Source organism: Globicephala melas, chromosome 9 (assembly GCF_963455315.2).
Source record: "Globicephala melas chromosome 9, mGloMel1.2, whole genome shotgun sequence".
NCBI classification, from domain to species: Eukaryota; Metazoa; Chordata; class Mammalia; order Artiodactyla; family Delphinidae; genus Globicephala; species Globicephala melas.
The window spans coordinates 55,275,146-55,297,569 of record NC_083322.1 but is presented as its reverse complement, the minus strand read 5'-3'; the positions used below and the strand labels follow the sequence as shown (position 1 = coordinate 55,297,569).

The window sequence follows — 22,424 nt, the reverse complement described above, 5'->3', positions numbered from 1 at the left end:
TAAGCATTTCTTAATTCATTTTAAAATAACAGTAAATATATATTAACATAAATAACAAAGTTTTATGAAATATGCCCTTATTTTCCAAAAACAAAAAAATTAATGAGAAAAGTAGCATTATTTTACATTTTTGCATCTTTTTACTGACTAGCCTTGTAGAAGACAGTTGGATTCTCACATCTGATTCTGCCTTTAATTTGCTGCAATTTTCATGTCAGGTAGCTTCTAGAAAACTCCATCGTACACTTATGAGAAAATGATAATGAAAAGGGCAGATAACATCTTAGTATTATTATGAAAATATGTTTGACCAAGAGGACACCCTGAAAAGATTTCAGAGATCAAAGAGTTTCCTGTATCACTCTTTGAGGACCACTTAATTAAATCACTCCTAGGATTACTCCAACTTCAAAAATTCTCATATTGATGACATGTGCCTAAAAATTTTCTTTACTAGAATCACCATTTTCCAAAACTATTTAAGGGTAACTTGTCAGCCACTCAGTAAAAGTCTCACTGACATCTCATATTTTCTCACCTCTCTCAAATCAGTATCTTCTCTCTCTGATAGTACCTTCAGGCTTCATATCATTGCTAAAGAGTATTTTAGAACTATGATGATTTGGCTCCCTACAAATTATTCCATCTGATTTCATTTGGGCCTTCACTGTAGCCAGTTGTGTGTTGTCTTTGTCTCATTCATCTTGGCAGCCTTTTGGTCCCCTATAAACTATTCTAAATCTTTCTACTCTTAAGCACTTAAACTTCCACTACCTTTTTTCTCTACTCTCATCAGATAGTTTTACCCCCTATTTTCAAAGACAGTTGACGCCATCAGAAATGTCCTTCTTCTCCACCCCAATCATCAGTTTTTTTGTTCCCATCTCTCTCCTGTATCATAGAGTTTGCATGAAAAATCCTTCTTGTTCCCCATTAAATTCACTTCTTACTTTTCTGCACTTTCTTTCCTCTTGTCTTCAAACATACATGGTTCCTCTCCCTCCTTGAAAAAGAACCTTAATTTGAACCTGCTGCCTCTTCTGGCCACTATCCTGTTTATTCCCTTCCTTTCATAGCCAGACTTCAATGGTAAGGGGGCCACACAGACTGCTTTCTCTTTTTCACTCTTCATGAACCTTCTTAACCTTTTCTGAGTTTTTAATCTCTTTCCCTGCTCTGCTGCATTAAATGCTGTTGACCACCCCTTTGTTCAAGGAACAAATTGCAGTTGAAAGGACAGCTATAATGGAGCTATAGTAAAGGTCAGTACAAATGCAAGATATAACTGATACCATTATTATTATTATTGAAATACTGGTCTCCATTCTGTGACCCAAGCATGTGTTTATAGTATGGAAACAGCTATACCACGATTCAGAAAACTGGATTCTAACTGGCTGGTAACCATGAGACCTTGGGCAAGTTACTTAACTGGTACAAGCTTCATTTTTTTCATCTGTGCACTAGAAATATCTCTGCCTGCATCATAATTTGCTGTGAAGATTATATTAAGTAATTATATAAGGAAGTACCTTGAAAACTTTAAAGAATCATACAAAATATGTTTATATTATTTTTATTATTACTTCTTGAATTGCTCCCCTAGTATCTTTTCCTATCCTGAAAGTGTTTTTCAAGATGCATTTCATTGTTCTAAAATGTTCATCTTTCTCAAAATTCTCTCAGAAAGATTTCATCCATTCCTCCCAGCCTTAACAGTAATTCTTCTCAGTTGGATGAATTTGCATATTCTTAGATATCTCAAGCCTTTGCCTTCCTCCTGAGTACCAAGTCTGCATTTTCAATTGCCAACTGAACAATTTAGTCACTCATTTTTTTTTCTTTTTTTTTTTTATATACATAAGGCAGTTTGGAGAATGCAAAGACATAACCTTCAAGGAGCTTCCAGGCTGATAGAAATGTATATATACAAGGATGAAAGTAGATAAAATGAGGTTAAAAACTAAAACTGAAATGGTAAAGTGTAGTGGGAATATACAGGAGGTAGATTTTAAACTGTTTCAGAGAAATAATAGAACTTAACCTAAACAAAGTCAGGAGGGGGAAAAGGACATCTCAAGAATAGCTAAGAACATGAGCAAACAGTCATATGAATAAGAAGGCTAGGATACAATTAGCAGGTTCAGGCTGTAGGAAAACCATAGGGTATGTGAAGGGGAAGAAAGTTGACAGCAAATCGTATTAGTTCTAAAGATGCTATTTTCCCCTCAAATGCACCATATTTAAAAGCAAATTTCCTTTCCCCTTCTACCCATTTATTTCCAAAAAATGAATTACCTTTCCACCATTGCATTAGATTGCGACCTTATATAAGTCTTTATAACCAAATGGTGGACTCACTATGTCTCGCACATTCTTTGTACTCTTTTTCCCACTATCTAGAATATTTACTTCTCTTCAGCATCTCTTCAGCTTCTTCCTATTTAAAATCCAGTTCAAATTATTCTTCTATCAGAACACTTTTCAGAACTGAGACTGAAATCTTATCTTCCTTTTCCAACATTTTTTAAAGCATTAATTATATACTATTATGATTTGACAAATATATATTTTTTGATTGTTCTCCTCAACTGTTACTTAAATTTTACAGTGTTATGTAACTTATCTTATGTTTTTGTTTTCCTCTCTGATTACATTATAAGCCTTTACCAGAGCAGAGACCGTTCATTGTAACATATCTTTGTGTCTCCCACATTGCCTCATACAGCAGCTATGTGGAGAATTACGTCTTTGGGCCTATTTTGTAAATCAAAGGCAGGGCTGAGTAAAAAGCATTATTAAATTTATGGGTTACTTTCTGCTTCTGAAAAGAATTTTGACTAAAAATTTTATCTCCCTAATTTATAATTTTTGTATTGTATTTTGTGTGATAGTGATTCTCTGTCATCTACTCTATCTTGTATTTGAGATTATATTTTCTTCCAGTTGATCAGAAATAGAAACAGTTGAACTGAATCAGAGTAATTCATAAGAAATCCCTAAGCACTGAAAACATTACATCTGTGTCTTCATTGCTTGTTCTCTGCCCTAGAAAGATCTTAGATATTGTCTAAAATTTGGATTTTTCAAACATTTCAGGTGACTTTTTAGGTGTTTTATTTTTTTATAGGTATGGAAAAGTTGAAGCCACTCGCATATTGTTAGAGAAGGGAAAGTGCAATCCAAACCTTTTAAATGGACAACTTAGTTCTCCTCTTCATTTTGCTGCTGGAGGAGGACATGCTGAAATAGTACAGATTCTCCTAAACCATCCAGAAGTTGACAGAGTAAGTTATTTTCCAGGCTTTTTTTTTTTTTTTTTTTAATGATCAAACAGTGAATAACAATGACACTAAAATGTTAAGTTATACACTTGAGAGGTCAGCTGAAAAATAAAAACAAATTTCACTTACTATATAGAATAAGTAATATTTATGTGTATACTTTGCTTTTGTACATACTTTTTTAGATTATAGTAAAATATGTCTCACATAAAATTTACCATTTTAGCCATTTTTAGATGTACATTGGCATTAAGTACATGTACATTGGCATTAAGTACATTTACATTGTTTTAGAACCATCACCGCCATGCATCTACAGAATGTACATAAAATTTAACCTCTTTTCACTTTATAGTGTATTTTCTCAAAAATATCTTTAAGAAGGAAAAGGATATTTTGGAATTTGTATTAACAAGTATTTTGGGGCTTCCCTGGTGGTGCAGTGGTTCAGAATCCACCTGCCGATGCAGGGGACGGGGGTTTGAGCCCTGGTCCGGGAAGATCCCACATGCCACGGAGCAGCTAAGCCCATTCACCACAACTACTGAACTTGTGCTCTAGAGCCTGCGAGCCACAGCTACTGAGCACACACGCCTAGAGCCCGTGCTCTGCAACAAGAAAGGCCACCACAATGAGAAGCCCACGCATCACAACGAAGAGTAGCCCCCACTCGCCCCAGCTAGAGAAAGCCCGTGCACAGCAACAAAGACCCAGCGCAGCCAAAAATAAATTAAATAAATAAATTTTTTTAAAAAAAGCTTTAACAAAACCTTTGTTGTTACTATAATCAGAACTTTTTTTGGGGGGGTGGTGCGCGGGCCTCTCAGTGCTGTGGCCTCCCCCACTGCGGAGCACAGGCTCCGGACGCGCAGGCTCAGCGGCCATGGCTCACGGGCCTAGCCGCTCTGCGGCATGCGGGATCCTCCCGGACCGGGGCACAAACCCACGTCCCCCACATCGGCAGGCGGACTCCCAACCACTGCGCCACCAGGGAAGCCCTATAATCAGAACTTTTGAAAAACAGTAATCACATTGATTAGTGCTTTGAGTCATCTTTGGCAGTTCATGTTTAAGTATAGCATGCACTAAGTTTGCTTAATATGTACTTAACACTTGACAATAGTTTTGTAATGAAACTTTGATATTTTCCCTTATTTGTACATTTGTAATGCCTTTTATCTTTAACCTTTTTCCCCCACATTTCTAGCACATAACAGACCAACAAGGAAGATCTCCTTTAAATATTTGTGAAGAAAACAAACAAAATAATTGGGAAGAAGCTGCAAAATTGTTGAAGGAAGCCATTAACAAACCAGTAAGAATTATCTTCATAAATACTAATTAGAGCCAAGCATTGTATTTAAATTGATAAGTAATTTGAGGATCTGTGTCAAGGGTGGAAGGATATAAATGTATGGATGGCTTCTTTCCTGCTTTTATAAAACCTCATGGTTAGACTTCATAGGTATTAAATTTGTTATCATCCCTAACATTTGGATATTTATTCTTGCATATCAGAATAAAACTGCATAAATAAATCTTTCGATCAGTTAAAATTAATCTAATTTCCAGTGTAATCTGTATACTTGGTGTGCTGATTACAAATTTTAGCCTATTCATTGGAGCATCTCTCTCTACTTAGGCCTTCTAAGTAATATATTTGTAAATATTGGGCTGGCCAAAAAGTTCGTTCGAGTTTTTCCATAATGTATGAAAAACCTGAACGAACTTTCTGGCCAACCCAATAATAATATTACACATCATTTGGTAATTTAGTTTTGGCAAGTTGTCATCTATTACAGATTCATCTTCCTCCTCAAGATAGTGAATGGGTTAAAATAGGAGATTTCTAAGTCTTTTATTCTGCCAATTCAACCTGGCCTTTCCACCTACTTATGTACAAAATAATTAGCAGTGACATTAAAATAGAGAAGAATTAACAATTAGAAAAAACTCAGTTATGCCTGAAAGTTATAGTGATGTTAAAACTGTTATCAGTTTAAAAATTGTTTGGAAACTTGAAAAACAGATAAAAGGATTTATACCAACTGATAAAGGATAAAAGTTTTATACCAACAGGTATAACCCATATGTTTGAGCCTTTCCAGACATTTCTATTAAGTAGGCAATGAGTATTTGTTGAATATTTTTGTAAATTTAATACCATAAAATGCTGAAAGTGATGTGATAAAGAATACATATTCTTTATTTATTCAGTACATGATCTCTGCCTTTAAGGAAAATTACACACATTCATACACATTTTTGTCAAAACACTATTCCCTGAGTACAGGACAAAAGCAAGGAAATAGATAAGCAGTACAGGCACCCTTATGTTATACTTCATTGCAATTTGTTTTCTATTTGTATAGTTAAAACACATTTTTAGGGACTTCCCTGGCAGCACAGTGGTTAAGAATCTGCCTGCCAATGCAGGGGCCACGGGTTTGAGCCCTGATCCAGGAAGATCCCACATGCTGTGGAGCAACTAAGCCCATGCGCCACAGCTACTGAGGGTGCTCTAGACCCCGCGAGCCACAACTGCTGAAGCCCGTGTGCTGCAATGAAGAGTAACCCCCTCTTGCCACAACTAGAGAAAGCCCGTGTGCAGCAACAAAGACCCAACACAGCCAAAAATAAATAAATAAATTTTGTAAAAAACCATTTTTATTTCTTATATAATTTTTATATCTGAATGTATAAAAGGAATTAGGTACTTTTATCTAAAATGAACTGTCCTGGAAGTTGTTTGGTGGCATCAGTTACTTCCTATAACAATAAAAATGTATTAAGAATATCATTTCTCTCTGGGATTTTCTGAACAGGAGGAAAGAAACTGGCTCATGGTCCATTGTTTCATAACTTTTATCTGCAAAGTCTTCTATCACAGATTCCTCTTAGGACAAATTATTGCTGGTACACATTTCTACATTCTAATTTGTGGCTCACTAAACTCACGAGGTACTTGACTAACACCAGATTTAGTTAACCAAGTCTATATCCCCCATTTGATATTTACATTGTACATTAATGGCTTTAAAATATACTTTCAGAAGATTTTGAAGTTGAATATTTTTTAAAAACCCATTTGCCTTAGTTTCTCAAACTTATTTGACCATGGAATATTCAGAGGAAAACATGTTAGAAAATATAAATAATGAAAAAAAAATTTTTTTTAATATCGCTAGAAGGTCCAGTGGTTAGGACTCTGTGCTTCCACTGCAGGGGGGGTGCAGGTTCAATCCCTAATTGGTGAAGTAAGATCCCGCAAGCCACATGGCAAGGCAAAAATAAATAAAATATTGCCAGAAGATTCTCACTTGAAGTTGTTTTTAAGCAGATGAAGTTGAAATTAAAGCATTTTGTTGTATTGGGATGTATAATTTATAACCAGGTTGCATAATTTATTATCATTCTTTGTCCTAGTATGAAAAAGTTCGAATATACAGAATGGATGGATCATACCGTTCTGTTGAACTGAAGCATGGAAATAATACCTCAGTGCAGCAGATAATGGAAGGAATGCGTCTCTCTCAAGAAACACAGCAATATTTCACTATTTGGATCTGTTCAGAAAATCTCAGTAAGAAATTTGTTATTCTGTTGTATAAACCTGATTATTCCTTTTTGAGAGTGGGTTGGTAAACTTAAGTATAGCATCAATTATTATTGACTTTTAAATTTTCAAATGAGACAGTGTTCTTCTCTTTTATACAGACTGTTTATGTTCAGACTGCTGAAACAGATAAACCTCTGCTTCCTCCTGGCCCCTCTTTGTTCATACAATGGTTTTTTTTTTTTTTTTTTTTTGCGGTATGCGGGCCTCTCACTGTTGTGGCCTCTCCCGCTGCAGAGCACAGGCTCCGGACGCGCAGGCTCAGCGGCCATGGCTCACGGGCCCAGCCGCTCCGCAGCATGTGGGATCCTCCCGGACCAGGGCATGAACCCGCGTCCCCTGCATCGGCAGGCGTACTCTCAACCACTGTGCCACCAGGGAAGCCCCCGTACAATGTTTGAAATGATAAAAACCAAAACATTTTTCTTTGGCAATGAATTTGATTTGAATGCTGTTAAACGTAGTGCTCATCCAACTTGCCTTTATTTTCAGTGCTCACCTCATCTCAGAATAATACAGATTTTCTTTTTCTATATATTGGTTTTCTATCAGATCTTTGTTATTTAAACTCGACCCAATGTCATTATAGATTTGTCTCTCAGACAAAGTATTGCAGATACATAAGGGATTTCATTGAGGTGGTTGTGATTGGTTATCTAGTGATTTAATTGTATTTTTTTAAACACCAAATTCTACTGATTTTCTCATTAAATAGGCTATCATGGAATTAAGGATCTTAAATATATTTGATAAATTTTATTCATTTTCAGATTTAGTCTCATAATTCTTATATTCTTAATAAACAATTAACCTCAAATTGGGTAGTAATGTTGATTAAAGTCAATATTGATTTAAATTTAGATCTTTAATTTGTGTGTGTTCAGTACTTAGGTACAGAGAGTTTGATAAAAAGTTTCTATGTGTTGATATAATTGGTTCATTTTTACATTATCATTTATAAAAGGAAAGATGTTTTTCAGGCCTTCAGCTCAAGCCTTATCATAAACCATTGCAACATGTTCGTGACTGGCCAGAAATACTTGCTGAATTGACTAATTTGGATCCCCAAAGGGAGACACCACAGCTTTTCCTAAGAAGAGATGTGAGACTTCCTTTGGAAGTTGAGAAAAAGGTTTGCTCAGAAATCTTTTTTACAGTCATTTAAATGTTCAGAATCTACTGAGTTCCTGTTTTAAGCACTAGAGGCAAAAATTGTACTCTTCCTTTACAGGAGGTTTTATTTCTGTTTTTCTGTTCAATCCTTACATCCCTGTTGTAAGTGGTAGAGTTTGAGTCAGTCTACTTACAAAGCCCCTGGTTGGTTTTTCCATTTCCCCACCTCCATTGTCTTAGAATACAAAAGAAATAGAGAATCCATCCTAAGGAGAATTACCAACCAGATGGGAGAAAGATTTTAGAGTAGAAATTTTAGAGTAGTTAGAAAGGGAGTACAGTGTCAGATAAACTTAATAAATGGCTAATCAGTTGCGTAAGTTTCAAAGGAGCAAAGAGATGCATTGGTGTAAGGGGAGAACAGAAAAAATATTCTGGATAGAGAAGATTATATTTACAAAGGGGACATTAAAAAGTTATTCTCAACAGTCGGTAAATAGCTGTTTTTGACTCAACAGAGAACTATATAGATAGTAAAAAATGAGAATGGAATTTACATTTGATTAAAAAAAGGTCTGTCCCAAACAAGTATGTTTGGATTTGAATTACTGTAAATTTTAGAGGAGAAGTGAAATAATGTCATCTGAGGGACGACTGGACAAGGAAGAAACCTAAGGGAGATGTTACAAGTTAAACTAGGTGATAATCTAAGTACAGTGGTAGCTGTGAAAACTGGGGGAAAAAGAAAATTTCCAGGCTCTCATAAATTTGGTGAAGAAAAAATACACAATTTCCAGATTCTTTATTCAAGAAAATATTAAACAGACAAGGTTAAACAAATTTTAGCACATGAAAATTTCAGTGACCTTGTCCAAACTTGGTAAATGTTTTATGCCTGACTATTCATATTGTCCCTCTTCTGTTATCAATCTAAAGGTAAAAAAGCCATTTGACAAAATCCAGTAGCCTTTCATGGTAAAACTCTCAGAAAACTAGGATAGATGGGAACTTCCTCAGTGTAATAAATGGCATTTATGAAAAACCCACAGTTAACATACTCAGTGGTGAAAGACTGAAAACTCCTCCTAAGAACGAGACAAGGATACCTGCTTTCACCACTGCTGTTTAACAAAGAACTAGAAGTTCTAACCAAAGCAATGAGCCACACTCCCCCAACCACCACCGCCCAAAGAAAAGGAAAGAAAGAAAAGAAAAAAAAAGAAAGGCATCCAGATTGGAAAGGAAAAAGTAAAACTGTCTCTGTTGATCACAAATGACATTATCCTGTATATAGGAAATTCTAAAGAATCTACACAAAAGCTACTAGGGCTAATAAATGGATTCAGCAAAGTTGTAGGGTACAAGCTCAACACACGAAAATCAGTTGTTTCTATAACCAGCCACAGACACTCCCCCCCCCAAAAAAGGAAACTAAAAACTCCATTAAAATAACTTCTAAAAGAATAAAATACCTAGGAATAAGTTAAACAAGAGAGCTGCAAAACTCGTACACTGAAAACTACAAAAACATTGCTGAAATAAATTAAAGAAGACATAAGTAACTAGAAAGACATCCCATGTTCAAGGATAAGAAGACTTAATATTGTTAAGACATCAATACAAGCAAAGTGATCTACCAATTCAACACAATTCCCTAACAACAGACGTTTTTGCAGAAATGGGAAAGGCAATCCCCAAATTCATTGCAAAGGGCCTTGAACAGCCAAAACATTCTTGAAAAAGAAGAATAAAGTTGTGGGATTCACATTTCCAAATTTCTTAGTACAAAGCTACAGTAATCCAAACAATGTGGTACTGGTATAAGGATAGACATAGACTAGTGGAATAGAATTGAGAGTCCTGAAGTAACCCCATATATCCATGCCAACTGCTTTTTGACAAGGATGCCAAATGCATCCAATGAAGAAAACATAGTCTCTTCAACAGATGATGCTGGGACAACTGGAAATTCATATGCAAAAAGTATAAAATTAGACCCTGATCTCACACCACATCAGAAATTGACTCAGTGTATCAATAACCTAAATATAAAAGCCAAAACCATAAAACTCTTAGGACAAAATATATGGGTTGTCTTCATGACCTTAGATTTGGCCTTGGAGTTTTAGATATGACACCAAAAACATGAGTAACAAAAGAAAAAATCGATAAATGAGACTTCATCAAAATTAAAAGCATTTGTAAATCAAAGGACATTATCAAGAAAAAGACAAGCTAGAGAATGCAAGAACATATTTGCAAATCATAAATCTGGTAGGTGTTTACTATCCAGAATATTAAAAGAACTACAACTCCACAACGAAAAGACAACCCAATTAAATTGGGTAAAGGACTTAAATATAATTTCTCCAGTAAAGATATACAAGTGGCCAACAAGCATATGCGAAGACGCTCAGCATTATCAGTCATTAAGGAAATGCAAATCAAAACCCAATGAGAAACCACTTCACACCTACTAGAATGGTTGTAATAATAAAAATTTATAAAAGAAGATGTTGAGTTTTGATGAAGATATAGAGAAATTGGAACCCTTGTATGTTGTAGGTAGGAGTGTAAAATGGTGCAGCTGCTGTGGAAAATAGTTGAGTGGTTCTTCCAAAAACTAAACATAGAATTACCATTTGATCCAGCAATTCCACTCCTAGGTATATACCTAAAGGAAACAAGAACTCAAACAGATACTTGCATTCCAGCATTCTTAACAGCATTATTCATAATAACCAAAAAGGTGGACACAAGCTAAAGTGTTCATCAACAGATAAATGGATGAAGAAAATGGAATATTATTCAGCCATAAAAAGGAATGAAGTTTTGATACATGTCGTAACATGGATGAACCTTGAAAACATGCTAGGTGAAATAAGCCATACACAAAAGGACAAATACTGTTTGATTCTACTTATCTTAAATAAATATCTAGAATAGATACTATAAACAGAAAGTATATTAGTGTGATGGGGGGAGAGAATGAGGACTTAATGGTTACAGAGTTTCTGTTTGGGCAATGAAAATATGGAAATAGTTGTGATGGTTCACAACATTGTGAATGTAATTAATGCCACTAAATTCTACAGTTAAAAATAGTTAAAATGGTAAACTTTGTTAGCAGTTCTTAAAATGTAATAGATGTATGAAATTTGCAAATAATCTAAATATACTCAGCCTGTCTTCTTTCTTTCTAAGTAATATTTTTAAAGTTGGCTGGTAGAGAAAGACCAATAATGATAATACTTGGATATTAATTAATTGCATATTATGTTACAAATAATACAAAGTAGGTTCAAGTGAGAAGAAGCAAGGCTTAGTGAGTACTTAAGGTGAATCAGAATATCACGATCATCTGATAAAGTGGTTGCGTTCTTTTTCACTCATTGTGTAATTGAAAAATTCCTATTTTTACCACCTGAAAAATAGAAGAATTGTATTTTTTTGGTTAGGATTATTCTTTTAGGATGAAAAGAGCCTGCTTTCATTTAAAAAGAACAATTGTTGACTAATAGTCACTGAACACACTATTAGGAATTATAATTATTCTCTATTCAAACTCTTCAAATTCTTTAAGTTAATTTTTATTAGAAAAATGTTTTCTTTCATTTTTTCCCAACAATTATTTTGAGAAATTAAAAACCCATAGGAAAGTTGAAAAAGTAATAAACTTCATACCATCATATACCATTCATTAAATTCACTAATTGTTAACATTTTGCTACATTGGTTTCATCTTTCCTCTCTTTTGGTTGTGAACCATTTAAAATTGAGTTGCAGACATCCTGGCACTTCATCCCTAAATATTTTAACATGCATCTTCTAAGAACAAGGATGTACCTACATAGTACAGTACCACTTTCACCCTAATAAAATTAATGTTTCCATAATAACCTCTAATATCAGACCCATATTCAGATTTCCCCCCAATTTTTCAGTCTCTTCACTCCCAACTGAAGGAGCTAGTCAGCGTTCATGCTTTGCATTTGATTACTGTCTCTTTAAGTCTCCTTTAATCTAGAGCAATCCCCTTATCTTTTTTTCCCATGAAATTCTGTTTCAGTTTTTTTAATATTATCAATATATGGAGTATTATATTATTTTAGTTAGTATGACAACATTTCTTTTGCCATAAGGAATTTGGGTCATTTTGAATCATATTTGGAAACATACTAAGTATTCATTCAGAATCTCTATAATTGGTGATTATTTCCAAGTAGAAATGTATTCTTTAGGCTGGCATTTTTCAATGTTTGTTAATCTTATCAGATAAAGTGAAACTTTAAAGTTTTCAAAACTTAAAAAAGTATGCTCTCCTTTAGTGTTATTTGAAAGTGCAAAGTACTGAATATTTTTTAGTCAAATAAAAAATGTTAAGCTTTTTTCAAACTTCATGTGTCCTTCTGGGAGTTAATACTTCCTTTTATCTTCTTTGAGGTTCACTACTATATTGGGTGAAGCACAGATTGTAGAAGAATGTTTGAGGAATATAAAGAATTTAAGTAAAATTGTACTATAAGTTATACACACTCATATCCATAAACTGATGATAATTTTATTGAACTGTGAATCAGAGGTTAGCAACCTATGGCCTACTGCTGTATCTGACCTGTTGCCTACTTTTGTATATCCTGCAAGCTATTAATGGTTGAAAAAAATTCAAAAGAATATTTCATGTCATGTGAACATTTCATGAAATTCAAATTTCAGAATGAATATAAAAAGTTTTAGTAGAACTCCAACATTTGTAGATGTATTGTCTATAGCTGCTTTTGTGCTACAATAGCAGAGTTGAGTCGTTCTAACAGACTATCTGACTCACAAAGCTTAAAATATTACTATCTGGGCTTTAATAGAAAAAAATTGTCAACCTTTGCTCTAAAGCAATAACAGCTTATTTATATGAAATTACATAGCTTTTGCTTTTTCATATTAGATAGTGGCAAGTTGTACATTTATAACAGGAAATTGTGACCTAATAACCAAATTATACTTTTTCTTTTAAGATTGAAGACCCATTAGCTCTTCTTATTCTCTTTGATGAAGCCAGATATAATTTATTGAAGGGCTTTTATACGGCTCCTGATGCTAAACTGATAACATTGGCAAGTCTACTGTTGCAGATAGTTTATGGAAATTATGAGAGTAAGAAACACAAGCAAGGTTTCCTAAAGTAAGTATTTAATACAATTCATGGTCTTGTGCTATACCCAAGGTTCAGTTTAACCAAGAAAATTTAGAAATATTACGTTACTAAGAACTATTTAGACGTTGGTTTGGAATTAAATAATATAAGGCATGGAATGAGAAAAAAAAAAAAAAAGTAAAGCATTCTTTACGTTACACTCTCTCCAAAGTTCTTTTTCTTATATTTGAATATAGTTTGATATGCCTTATACTTGTTAGCTTTATCTTTCTTTACTGTATGTTTAAATAAGTTCACTAAAACCTGACTTGGATTAGTAGAAAAAATGTTACAAGGCAGATGCATTTCACCATATACCACCACAAAAACTAGTTCATGTTTCATATTGAGAGAAAACATTGAGGTTTAGCACATTTAAAGTTTGTTTATTGTAGTTTTAAATATTCAAAAATATTTTGTGGCTACTGAAAGAAGAAACATTTCTCTAAATTGAGCAATATTAGGATCGTGACTTTTTGCTTAAAATGTTGAAAGTTCTCCGATATGTTACAATATAATATTTTTCAGCTCAAAAATCATATTAATTAAAGCCATTTACATGTAAATGATATTACTGTAGCTACTAAAGATGATTTATTTAAAAGATGTTGGTGTATTTGCTTACAGTGAAGAAAATCTAAAATCCATTGTACCTATTACCAAATTGAAAAGTAAGGCACCTCACTGGACAAACCGAATACTTCATGAATACAAGGTGAGCTGTTAAATAGAAATAAAAAGACATTTTATAGCCTAGTTGAAATTTTGTTAGTATTATTAATATGTTTTAAACATAGGTACATTACATTTTATTCTTGAAATTAAATAAGGATCTTATAGTTCACATGCCTGAAAGGAAAAGGAGCAAAATAGTTTTATTTTTAATAATGTAGAATCTTTTACTGAATACCGTCTGTATGCTGGATACTGTGGTAAGTGCTAGAGATTAAAAAAACATGAGATAATACACTATCTCTATCCATGAGGCACTTAAAAATGTAATAGAATAGATAAACATTATTTTTAGACCTTGATATTTCTTTTTTTTTAATATAAGATCTCAAAAGAAAAACTGCCTTTGGTATAATGTCACACAATTTTATTTGTCTTTGGGATAGCCTTGATTTTAGAAACTGTTTAGTTGACCTGTTTGGATTATCAAAGGTACATTCTCCTTTCACATCTGTTTATTTTACTTTGTTTTTAGAATCTTAGTACAAGTGAAGGTGTCAGTAAAGAAATGCATCACCTACAGCGCATGTTCTTACAGAATTGTTGGGAAATTCCTACATATGGAGCAGCTTTTTTCATAGGACAGATATTTACAAAGGCAAGCCCCAGTAATCATAAAGTCATCCCTGTGTATGTAGGTGTGAATATAAAAGGACTTCATCTTCTCAATATGGAAACTAAGGTAGATTTTCATCTTTTCAGCTGTTTTTGACCAGTCACATTATGTAATATCTAAAATAACAGTACTAGCCTACATGAACAATTTCATTCATTTATAATAGCAAAGGATAGGGGGGTGAAAACGAAATGATTATCAATAGGGAGTTAACATATTAATTGTAACATTGAAATACCTTGCAGCCATATAAAAGAATGAAGAATATTTTTCTGTGGAATGATCTCCAAGATATATTTGGTGCTGAACCATATGTAATATGCTACCATTCATGTAAAAATGGGTGGAAATGGGTATTTATCTGAAGAAAACAGAAACGCTAACACAAAAAGATACATGCACATCCCTGTTCATTGAAACATTATTTACAATGGCCAAGATAAACAACCTAAGTGTCCATCAGTGGATGAATGGCTAAAGAAAATGTGTAAATATATACAATGGAATATTAATCGGCCATTAAAAAGAATGAAGTCTTTCATTTGCAACAATATGGATGGACCTTGAGGGCATTATGCCTAGTGAAATAAGTCAGACAAAGATAAATACTATATGATCTCACTATTTATATGTGGAATCTTTTTTTTAAAAAAAAAACAAGCTCATAAGATACAAAGAACAGACTGGTGGTTGCCAAAGGCAGGGAGTTGGGAGATGGGCAAAATGGGTAAAGGGGGTCAAAAGGTACAAACTTCCAGCTGTAAAATAAATAAGTCATGGGGATGTAGTATAGAGCATGGTGACCATAGTTAATAATACTGTATTGCATATTTGAAAGTTGCTAAGGGAATAGATCTTAAAATTCCTCATCATAAGAAAAAGAAATTTGTAACTATGTATGGTGATGGATGTTAACGATACTTATTGTGGTGATCATTTTGCAATATATATAAATATTGAATCATTATGTTGTATACCTGAAACTAATATAATGTTATATGTCAATTATACCTCAAAAAATGGGGGGAAGTGAATACTATATTTGCATAAGTATTGCTTTTGTATGCATAAAATGTCTCTTAAAGCCTTTAGAGGGGGGGAACCATGTAACTGGGAATAAGAGTAGAAGGGAGACTTTTCATTATATAGCATTTTGCAACTTAAAAAAATTTTTTTTAACTGTGAATGTATTACCTATTCTAAAGATTAGATTTAAATGAAAAAAATACAGATTTAAAAAAGGAAATATAATATCTGACACAAGTGGTTCATTTTGCAAATTAGAATAAGTTATAAGAACATTTTGGGGGGCAAGATGAAGTGTGGATGGGACTGTGAATACCTGTTACAACTGTTCAGAGGTTTTCTATTCCACCATCTTTTTTTTTTTTTTTTTTTTGCGGTACGCGGGCCTCTCACTGTTGTGGCCTCTCCCGCTGCGGAGCACAGGCATGTGGGATCTTCCCAGACTGGGTCACGAACCCGCGTCCCCTGCATCATCAGGTGGACTCTCAACCACTGCACCACCAGGGAAGCCCCACTATTCCACCATCTTGATCTGGCCGCCCCTACTTCAGAGCTTTTCAATCAGAGGCTTATTACTGTATTGTGCCCCTTTTTCTAATCAAAGTCATGATAATATAAATATGGTGTTATCAGTTAATTTTAGCATATTTAACACATTTCACAGGATAAACAGCTTTCTAGTTAGTAATAGGAAGCAGATAAAAATCTATTTTGTTCATTCAGATATGTCACGAATAGACTATTTTCCAAATCAGTTTAAGTAACTGAGCTTACGCATTTTTAAAAGGCGTTTTAGATTAGGGAATTTCATCGTAAACCTAACTTTTTTCATCATTTTTGTAAGTCTTTATTATGTAATCACATACCTTCTGAAAGTATCCCAATTGTAGTTTAGTTATTTCCTGATAACTCAGGGTCATCATTATGGGCAACAGTTATTTTCCCATACTGTTAGAAATGCCTGTGAATGGAGATAAAGAATATGCAGGGACATAGGGCAGTGACTGACTTGGAACTTGATTTTTTGAAGTCTCTGATATCTGCTTGCTTTGGAGTCATTTGCTTATCATTTTCTATTTAGACTATTTTACTCATACAAAATAAGCTGCTTCTTATTAGCTTGTAACTACTTTTTCTATTCCTGTTGTACTAAAGAAATGAAGGAGAAATTCCCCTTGTCATTTCAAGAAATTTTTCCTCTGCTATTTCAGAGCATTTTATACAAATATCTGCAAATTCTTCTTCATCGAACTGGATGGTGATACTGTGGGCATAACACTGAGCCTTTTCTCTAAACTATATTTTGTGTTTGACTTTTGGGAGCATTCCAAATTTAGGCAACAATGAAAAGTTTTATATAGTATTCAAATGATGTTTCAGTAATATAACATTTCATATTATGAATAATATTCTGGTCCAGGAATTGAGTAAGTGAGATAGCAGTAGCAGGCAGAGGATGATAGTGTTATTAAGAATCTGCTTTTTCTAGAAATATAAATAGAAATGCTGTCATTGGGCATATAAAAAGGTGACTGAAACCAAGGGTAACAATGTTTTCTGTCCACATAATCATTACCTTGTGTTCTGTAAGCTACTGATAAATTTATGGCACTTATAAAAGCTCTAAGATAATTACATTTTCAAACGATCTAAGATAGGAACAATCAGCTTGTCCTCAGTTGTCTTAGATTGACCAAATCTGCTAGGGTTGAATATGACAAGCTTGCTTAAATAAACATCTTCATCTGCAAAAATACATTCATTTGCATTTAAAAGTCTACATATGGGATACATTAGCCTCAGAGATTAAATCTCAGGAAAAGCCATAGAATACAGCTGTGTTGTTTTTTTTAATCTCAATTACTTCTGCCTTCTATATTTTGTTATTGTTTGGAATAATAAAAGTTGCCCCTCAGAAAATACACCTCAGCCAGTTTCATATACTCATCAGAGACCTATCTTTCTACTTACATAAAATGTAGGCACTATCGAATAGGTAAATGCAGTGTTACAGTTCAATGTTTTACTATAGTGAAAGCATTACAGTCTTCATAACTGAACTGTACTTGTTGATATATCTTCAGCCTTAATACCACTGCTACATCCAGGCAATAGATTACCCTTTGCTGATGTCAATTTATGTAGACCATAATGCCCTTCTGAAATAAAACTGGTTCTTTAAATACCCATTTAGTGCCATTGTTCATGGTCACTTGTCAACATCACTATTTCTCCTGTGTGTCCTGGTTGGCTATGTCTACTTCTGACTTACATGGTTTCCCTTTTCTGCTCTCAACTATCCCTGTCATTTCTCTTACTTTTTGACTTCCTTCACTAAGCACCTTCCCCTTTGTAGGTTTTACCTCCTAATGAGAGCTACTTTTTCCTTCTGGAGCAGACTGGTCTCTCAAAACAGCCATGTGGGCTCTTCAACTCCATTCAGCCGTTTTCATTATTGTGGATTTCTCAAGAATTCCTTTCTCCCTGCACACTGTCCTTTAAAAACAAAACCTTTATTTTTAACTTACGGCTTCAGTGCTTTTGTTGGTCATTTGACCTTCACGTAATCTAGGAGTTGCTATACCACAGATGTATTTTTTTTCTGTATATTAAACTGTTTTGAGGACATATTAAATGGACAGTTTCCTGTCTCTTGATTAAAGAAGTTTCAAGTCACTGATCCAAAAGATAGTTTAAAGTTTTATGATATCTTGACTCAGTGTTTCATTGTGTACTTTGGTAAATAGCTATTTTAGTAGATCCTGTCTATAAGTTATATTTTATAAGTATAGCTATTTTAAAGCAAGATACTATTTTCCCATTATAAGTGGTATACACTCATGTAAATTAATTATATTACATTTCACCTACAGAACCTTTCAGAATGCCCTAAACCATTACCTTTCTGGAATATCCTTAGTTTATTATTTACAATCATTATGTTAAGAACTGCTAGTCATAGAGAGGTAATGTTTCTCAACATACTTATTTTAAAGGATGGCATGAACACTTTCTTTGTATATGTGTATACAAAGAATATATTTTTAGGGTAAGAAAATGTAAGTTACTACTAGGAGATAATTGTTTTTTAAATAATCCAAAGAATATATTGGATTCCTATTTAAATATACCATTATGTTACAACATGTAGGAATAGGGTACTGTAATTGGTTTTAAATAGTTCTGTTGAATATATGAAGGATATATTATTAATTTTTTAAATAATGCTTATATTTACAATAAATATATCAGCGTACTTATTTTCAGTGATATGAAATTGCCTAAATCGACATGTTACCCTATTACATAAATTTCAGATCTGAAAGTACTATATGAATATTCAAAAGGTACTGAATATATCAATAGTAAAAGGAATTGTTTTTAAGATGCAGAAAGTAAAAACTTGCAGTACACTTAATTTTCTTGAAAGCCACTGATAGAATGGGCATCTTTTTTTTTTATGTACACATAAGGTGTACAATATGTTGATTTGATACACTTATCTGTTTCAAAATGGTTACCCCAATAGCATTAGCCAACAGCTCTATCACATTGCATAATTACAGTTTCTTTTTTCTGGTGAGAACATTTAAGATCTACTCTCTTAGCAACTTTCAAGCATATTGTATAGTATTGCTAACTATAATCATCATGCCCCACATTAGATCCCCAGAACTTATAACTGAAAGTTTGTACTACTTTGACCAACATCTCCTTAATTTCCACCACCCACCAGCCCCTGGTAACCACCATTCTACTTCCTGTTTCTGTGAGTTTGGCTGTTTTAGATTCCACATATAAGTGGTATCCTATGGTATTTGTCTTTCTTTGGCTTATTTCACTTAGCATAATGCCCTCCAGTTCCATCCATGTTGTTGCAAATGATAGGATTTCCTTATTTCTCATGGCTGAATAATACTTCTTTCTGTGTACACATATACAAATACATAGCACAGAATGGGCATCTTTAAATAATTTTGTTGGGCTTCCCTGGTGGCGCGGTGGTTGAGAGCCCGCCTGCCGATGCAGGGGACGCTGGTTCGTGCCCCGGTCCGGGAAGATCTCACATGCCGCGGAGCGGCTGGGCCCGTGAGCCATGGCTGCTGAGGCTGCGCGTCTGGAGCCTGTGCCCCGCAGCGGAAGAGGCCACAACAGTGACAGGCCCGCGTACCGCAAAAAAAAAAAAAAAATTTGTCATTCTGATAAGAAGAATATCATTGCTCAAGGCACTCTTCTAAGAGTCTACCATATATGTGGCTCTGTACTGCAGGCCGTGTGAAGTTAGTGTGAGCACTTTGAACAAGTTTTATTCTAACTGTCAAAACCACTGTGTTTAGACCTGTCTAGATACGTGTAGATAGTAAGAGAAGATGGGTGTTGTTTTTAATAAATATTTCACTATAATGATTTCTAATTATGTTGCAGGCTTTACTCATCAGTCTTAAGTATGGTTGTTTTATGTGGCAGTTGGGAGATGCTGATACATGTTTTCAGATCCATAGTATGGAATATAAAATGAGCTTTATAGTACATACAAAACAGGTAAGTACCTAATCAGTTACTCTGGACTTCTAGTAATAAACTCTACTGTATTAATAAAGTTATTTCTTTTTTAAAAAATTACAGTCCATTTTACTTTAAGGAAAACCTCTAACATGAAGTTAACATATTTAAGACCAAGGTAAAAAGGCAGGCCTTTCCTAAGCAAAGCCAGAAACTTATCTGAATAATTTATTGCAGTCTTATAACAATGAAAAGTTCCTTTTCAAATACATAGAGAACTGTCTGTCCACTGCCATGTATGTCATTTACACATTCTTACATGTTTCAAATTTATTGTCAATGTATTTTACTTTGTAGGCCGGCCTTGTGGTAAAACTACTAATGAAGCTAAATGGACAGTTAATGCCCACCGAAAGAAATTCATGAGAGGAAAGCAACTGATACTTAAGCCACCACATTTTGTGATATAGATTTTTTCCATGAAAGATTTCTTAAACTATTACTTTTAACAAGGCATTTAGTCTCTTGTAATATATATGTATACTATTACATTGTACAGAATCTGTACTTATGTTTGGTGTGTAATATACCAATTAGTTTTATATAATATCCTAATAAGGTAATCTAATTTTTAGGAGAAACACACAAAAATGTGTAGATTGATAGTCTGTATAATATTAGACAAAACAGTAAGCTTTATAAAAAGTTATTTTTGGTAAATAGTACAGAATTTAGAGTGGAATATGATGAAATTAAAATATAGCTTTGCTATGACTTTGTGTGTCATTTCAAAATGTACAGAAAGTCACATGATTTGAATAAAGAAAATGTGTTTTCTACTTAAAGCATATGTAACACTGTTACTTAAATTTTTTTTTGTAATCTCTAAACATTTCTCAACATGTTTTTAAAAGACTTAGTTTAAATGTTTATTTGGTATAAGCTAGTATTTCTCAAAGTATTATAGTTCTTGAACCCCCTGCATCATAATTACCTGAGTGCCTCTTAAAAACAAGGATTTCAGGGACAAGTTCTAGACAAGTTCATTCACTCTTGGAAATAGCAGGGCCTGGGATTTTTTTCTTAAGTTTTACTTAATTTTCTGTTGAAATAATTCCAGACCTAATGATGAACTTGTATTATTAAAGTTAAGTAAATTACACAGAACTGCCTGGCACATAAGCACAAACATACATGGACACATAAACTAAGTGACAATCTCTGAATATTACTAGTTGCATTTGTTAAGAACATGTTGTATTTTTATGAGTTGGCTCAATGATGTATTTATATTGCCTTTATATTGTAGGAAGTAGATCACCAAATATCTGGTTGTTTTACTTAGGGGAGCACAGGTATCATATTAGGAGCTAACTTGATTAATCTGCTATTTAATAAGCTTAGAAATTAGTCTTTCCAAGCTAACAGGTTGTTGTGTTCTAAGTAAGTTCAGAGATAACAGTAGTAATACTTAAAATTATCATACAGGTTGCAGATAATTTTTTTATATTATCATCTACTCTTCACGTTGACATCTGCATATTTTTAATGGTGGTCTGCTGAGCTTTATTAAAATTAAGGGGACTTCCCTGGTGGTCTAGTGGTTAAGACTCCATGCTCGCAATGCAGGGGGCCCGGGTTTGATCCCTGGTCAGGGAACTAGATCCCGCATGCCGCAACTAAAAGATCCCGCATGCAGCAACTAAAAAGATCCTGCACGCGGTAATGAAGATCCCACATGCTGCAGCTAAGATGCAGTGCAGCCAAATAAATATAAATATTAAAAAATAAAATAAATAAAATTAAGATTATGTGGTTTAGTAAGTTTAATGAGAAAGCCTGATTTATCTTTAATTCTGTGCTAAGCACTTCTGACTCTACATAGACAGTTCTCTGTTCAGTTTCATCCATTCCAATAGCCTCAATTGTTACCAAATACCCTGTTGACTCCCAAACCTAAAACTTCAGCCTCGACCTCTCTTCTGAATTCTAGATCTTAATTTCCAATTTCTTGGTATTCTAGCTCCACCTAAATGGTTTACACAAGGAACGTCTGTTTCATCATAGCTGGAAACGGAATTTGTTTCATCTACCTGCTCCATTCTATCCTTACACTTGTATTCTCTGGTTAATGGCATCAAACTGCATCCAGTTGCTTACCCTGGAAATCTGGGAGTGGTCTATAACTTCTCCCTCTTTAATCACCCTACACATTCCACTTAGCGAATTCTGTCAAATGTCTTGTGAGTCCTTTCCTAGTCCCTTCTTCTGTGTTTGCACTGCAGCCACCCTAGTTCAAGTCCTCGCAGTCTATTCTTGGGCTCATTGTAGCTTCTTCCCCTG

General features: G+C 34.0%; 1 protein-coding gene across 6 annotated transcripts in view; it reads left to right on the top strand.

Moving 5' to 3' along the window:
• KRIT1 (KRIT1 ankyrin repeat containing) overlaps positions 1 to 20,926 on the top strand; it is a 36,766-nt gene extending 15,840 nt beyond the window's left edge. For all 6 annotated transcript variants that reach the window (XM_030857300.2, XM_060304586.1, XM_060304585.1 and 3 more), the window contains 9 exons: positions 3,131 to 3,287; positions 4,492 to 4,599; positions 6,711 to 6,867; positions 7,881 to 8,032; positions 13,026 to 13,192; positions 13,832 to 13,919; positions 14,412 to 14,618; positions 20,004 to 20,120; positions 20,439 to 20,926. In XM_030857300.2, coding sequence (XP_030713160.1) covers positions 3,131 to 3,287; positions 4,492 to 4,599; positions 6,711 to 6,867; positions 7,881 to 8,032; positions 13,026 to 13,192; positions 13,832 to 13,919; positions 14,412 to 14,618; positions 20,004 to 20,120; positions 20,439 to 20,507 — 1,222 coding nt within the window. In that variant the 3' untranslated portion in view covers positions 20,508 to 20,926. The remainder of the gene's footprint in view (positions 1 to 3,130; positions 3,288 to 4,491; positions 4,600 to 6,710; positions 6,868 to 7,880; positions 8,033 to 13,025; positions 13,193 to 13,831; positions 13,920 to 14,411; positions 14,619 to 20,003; positions 20,121 to 20,438) is intronic.
• Positions 20,927 to 22,424: the final 1,498 nt, after the last annotated feature.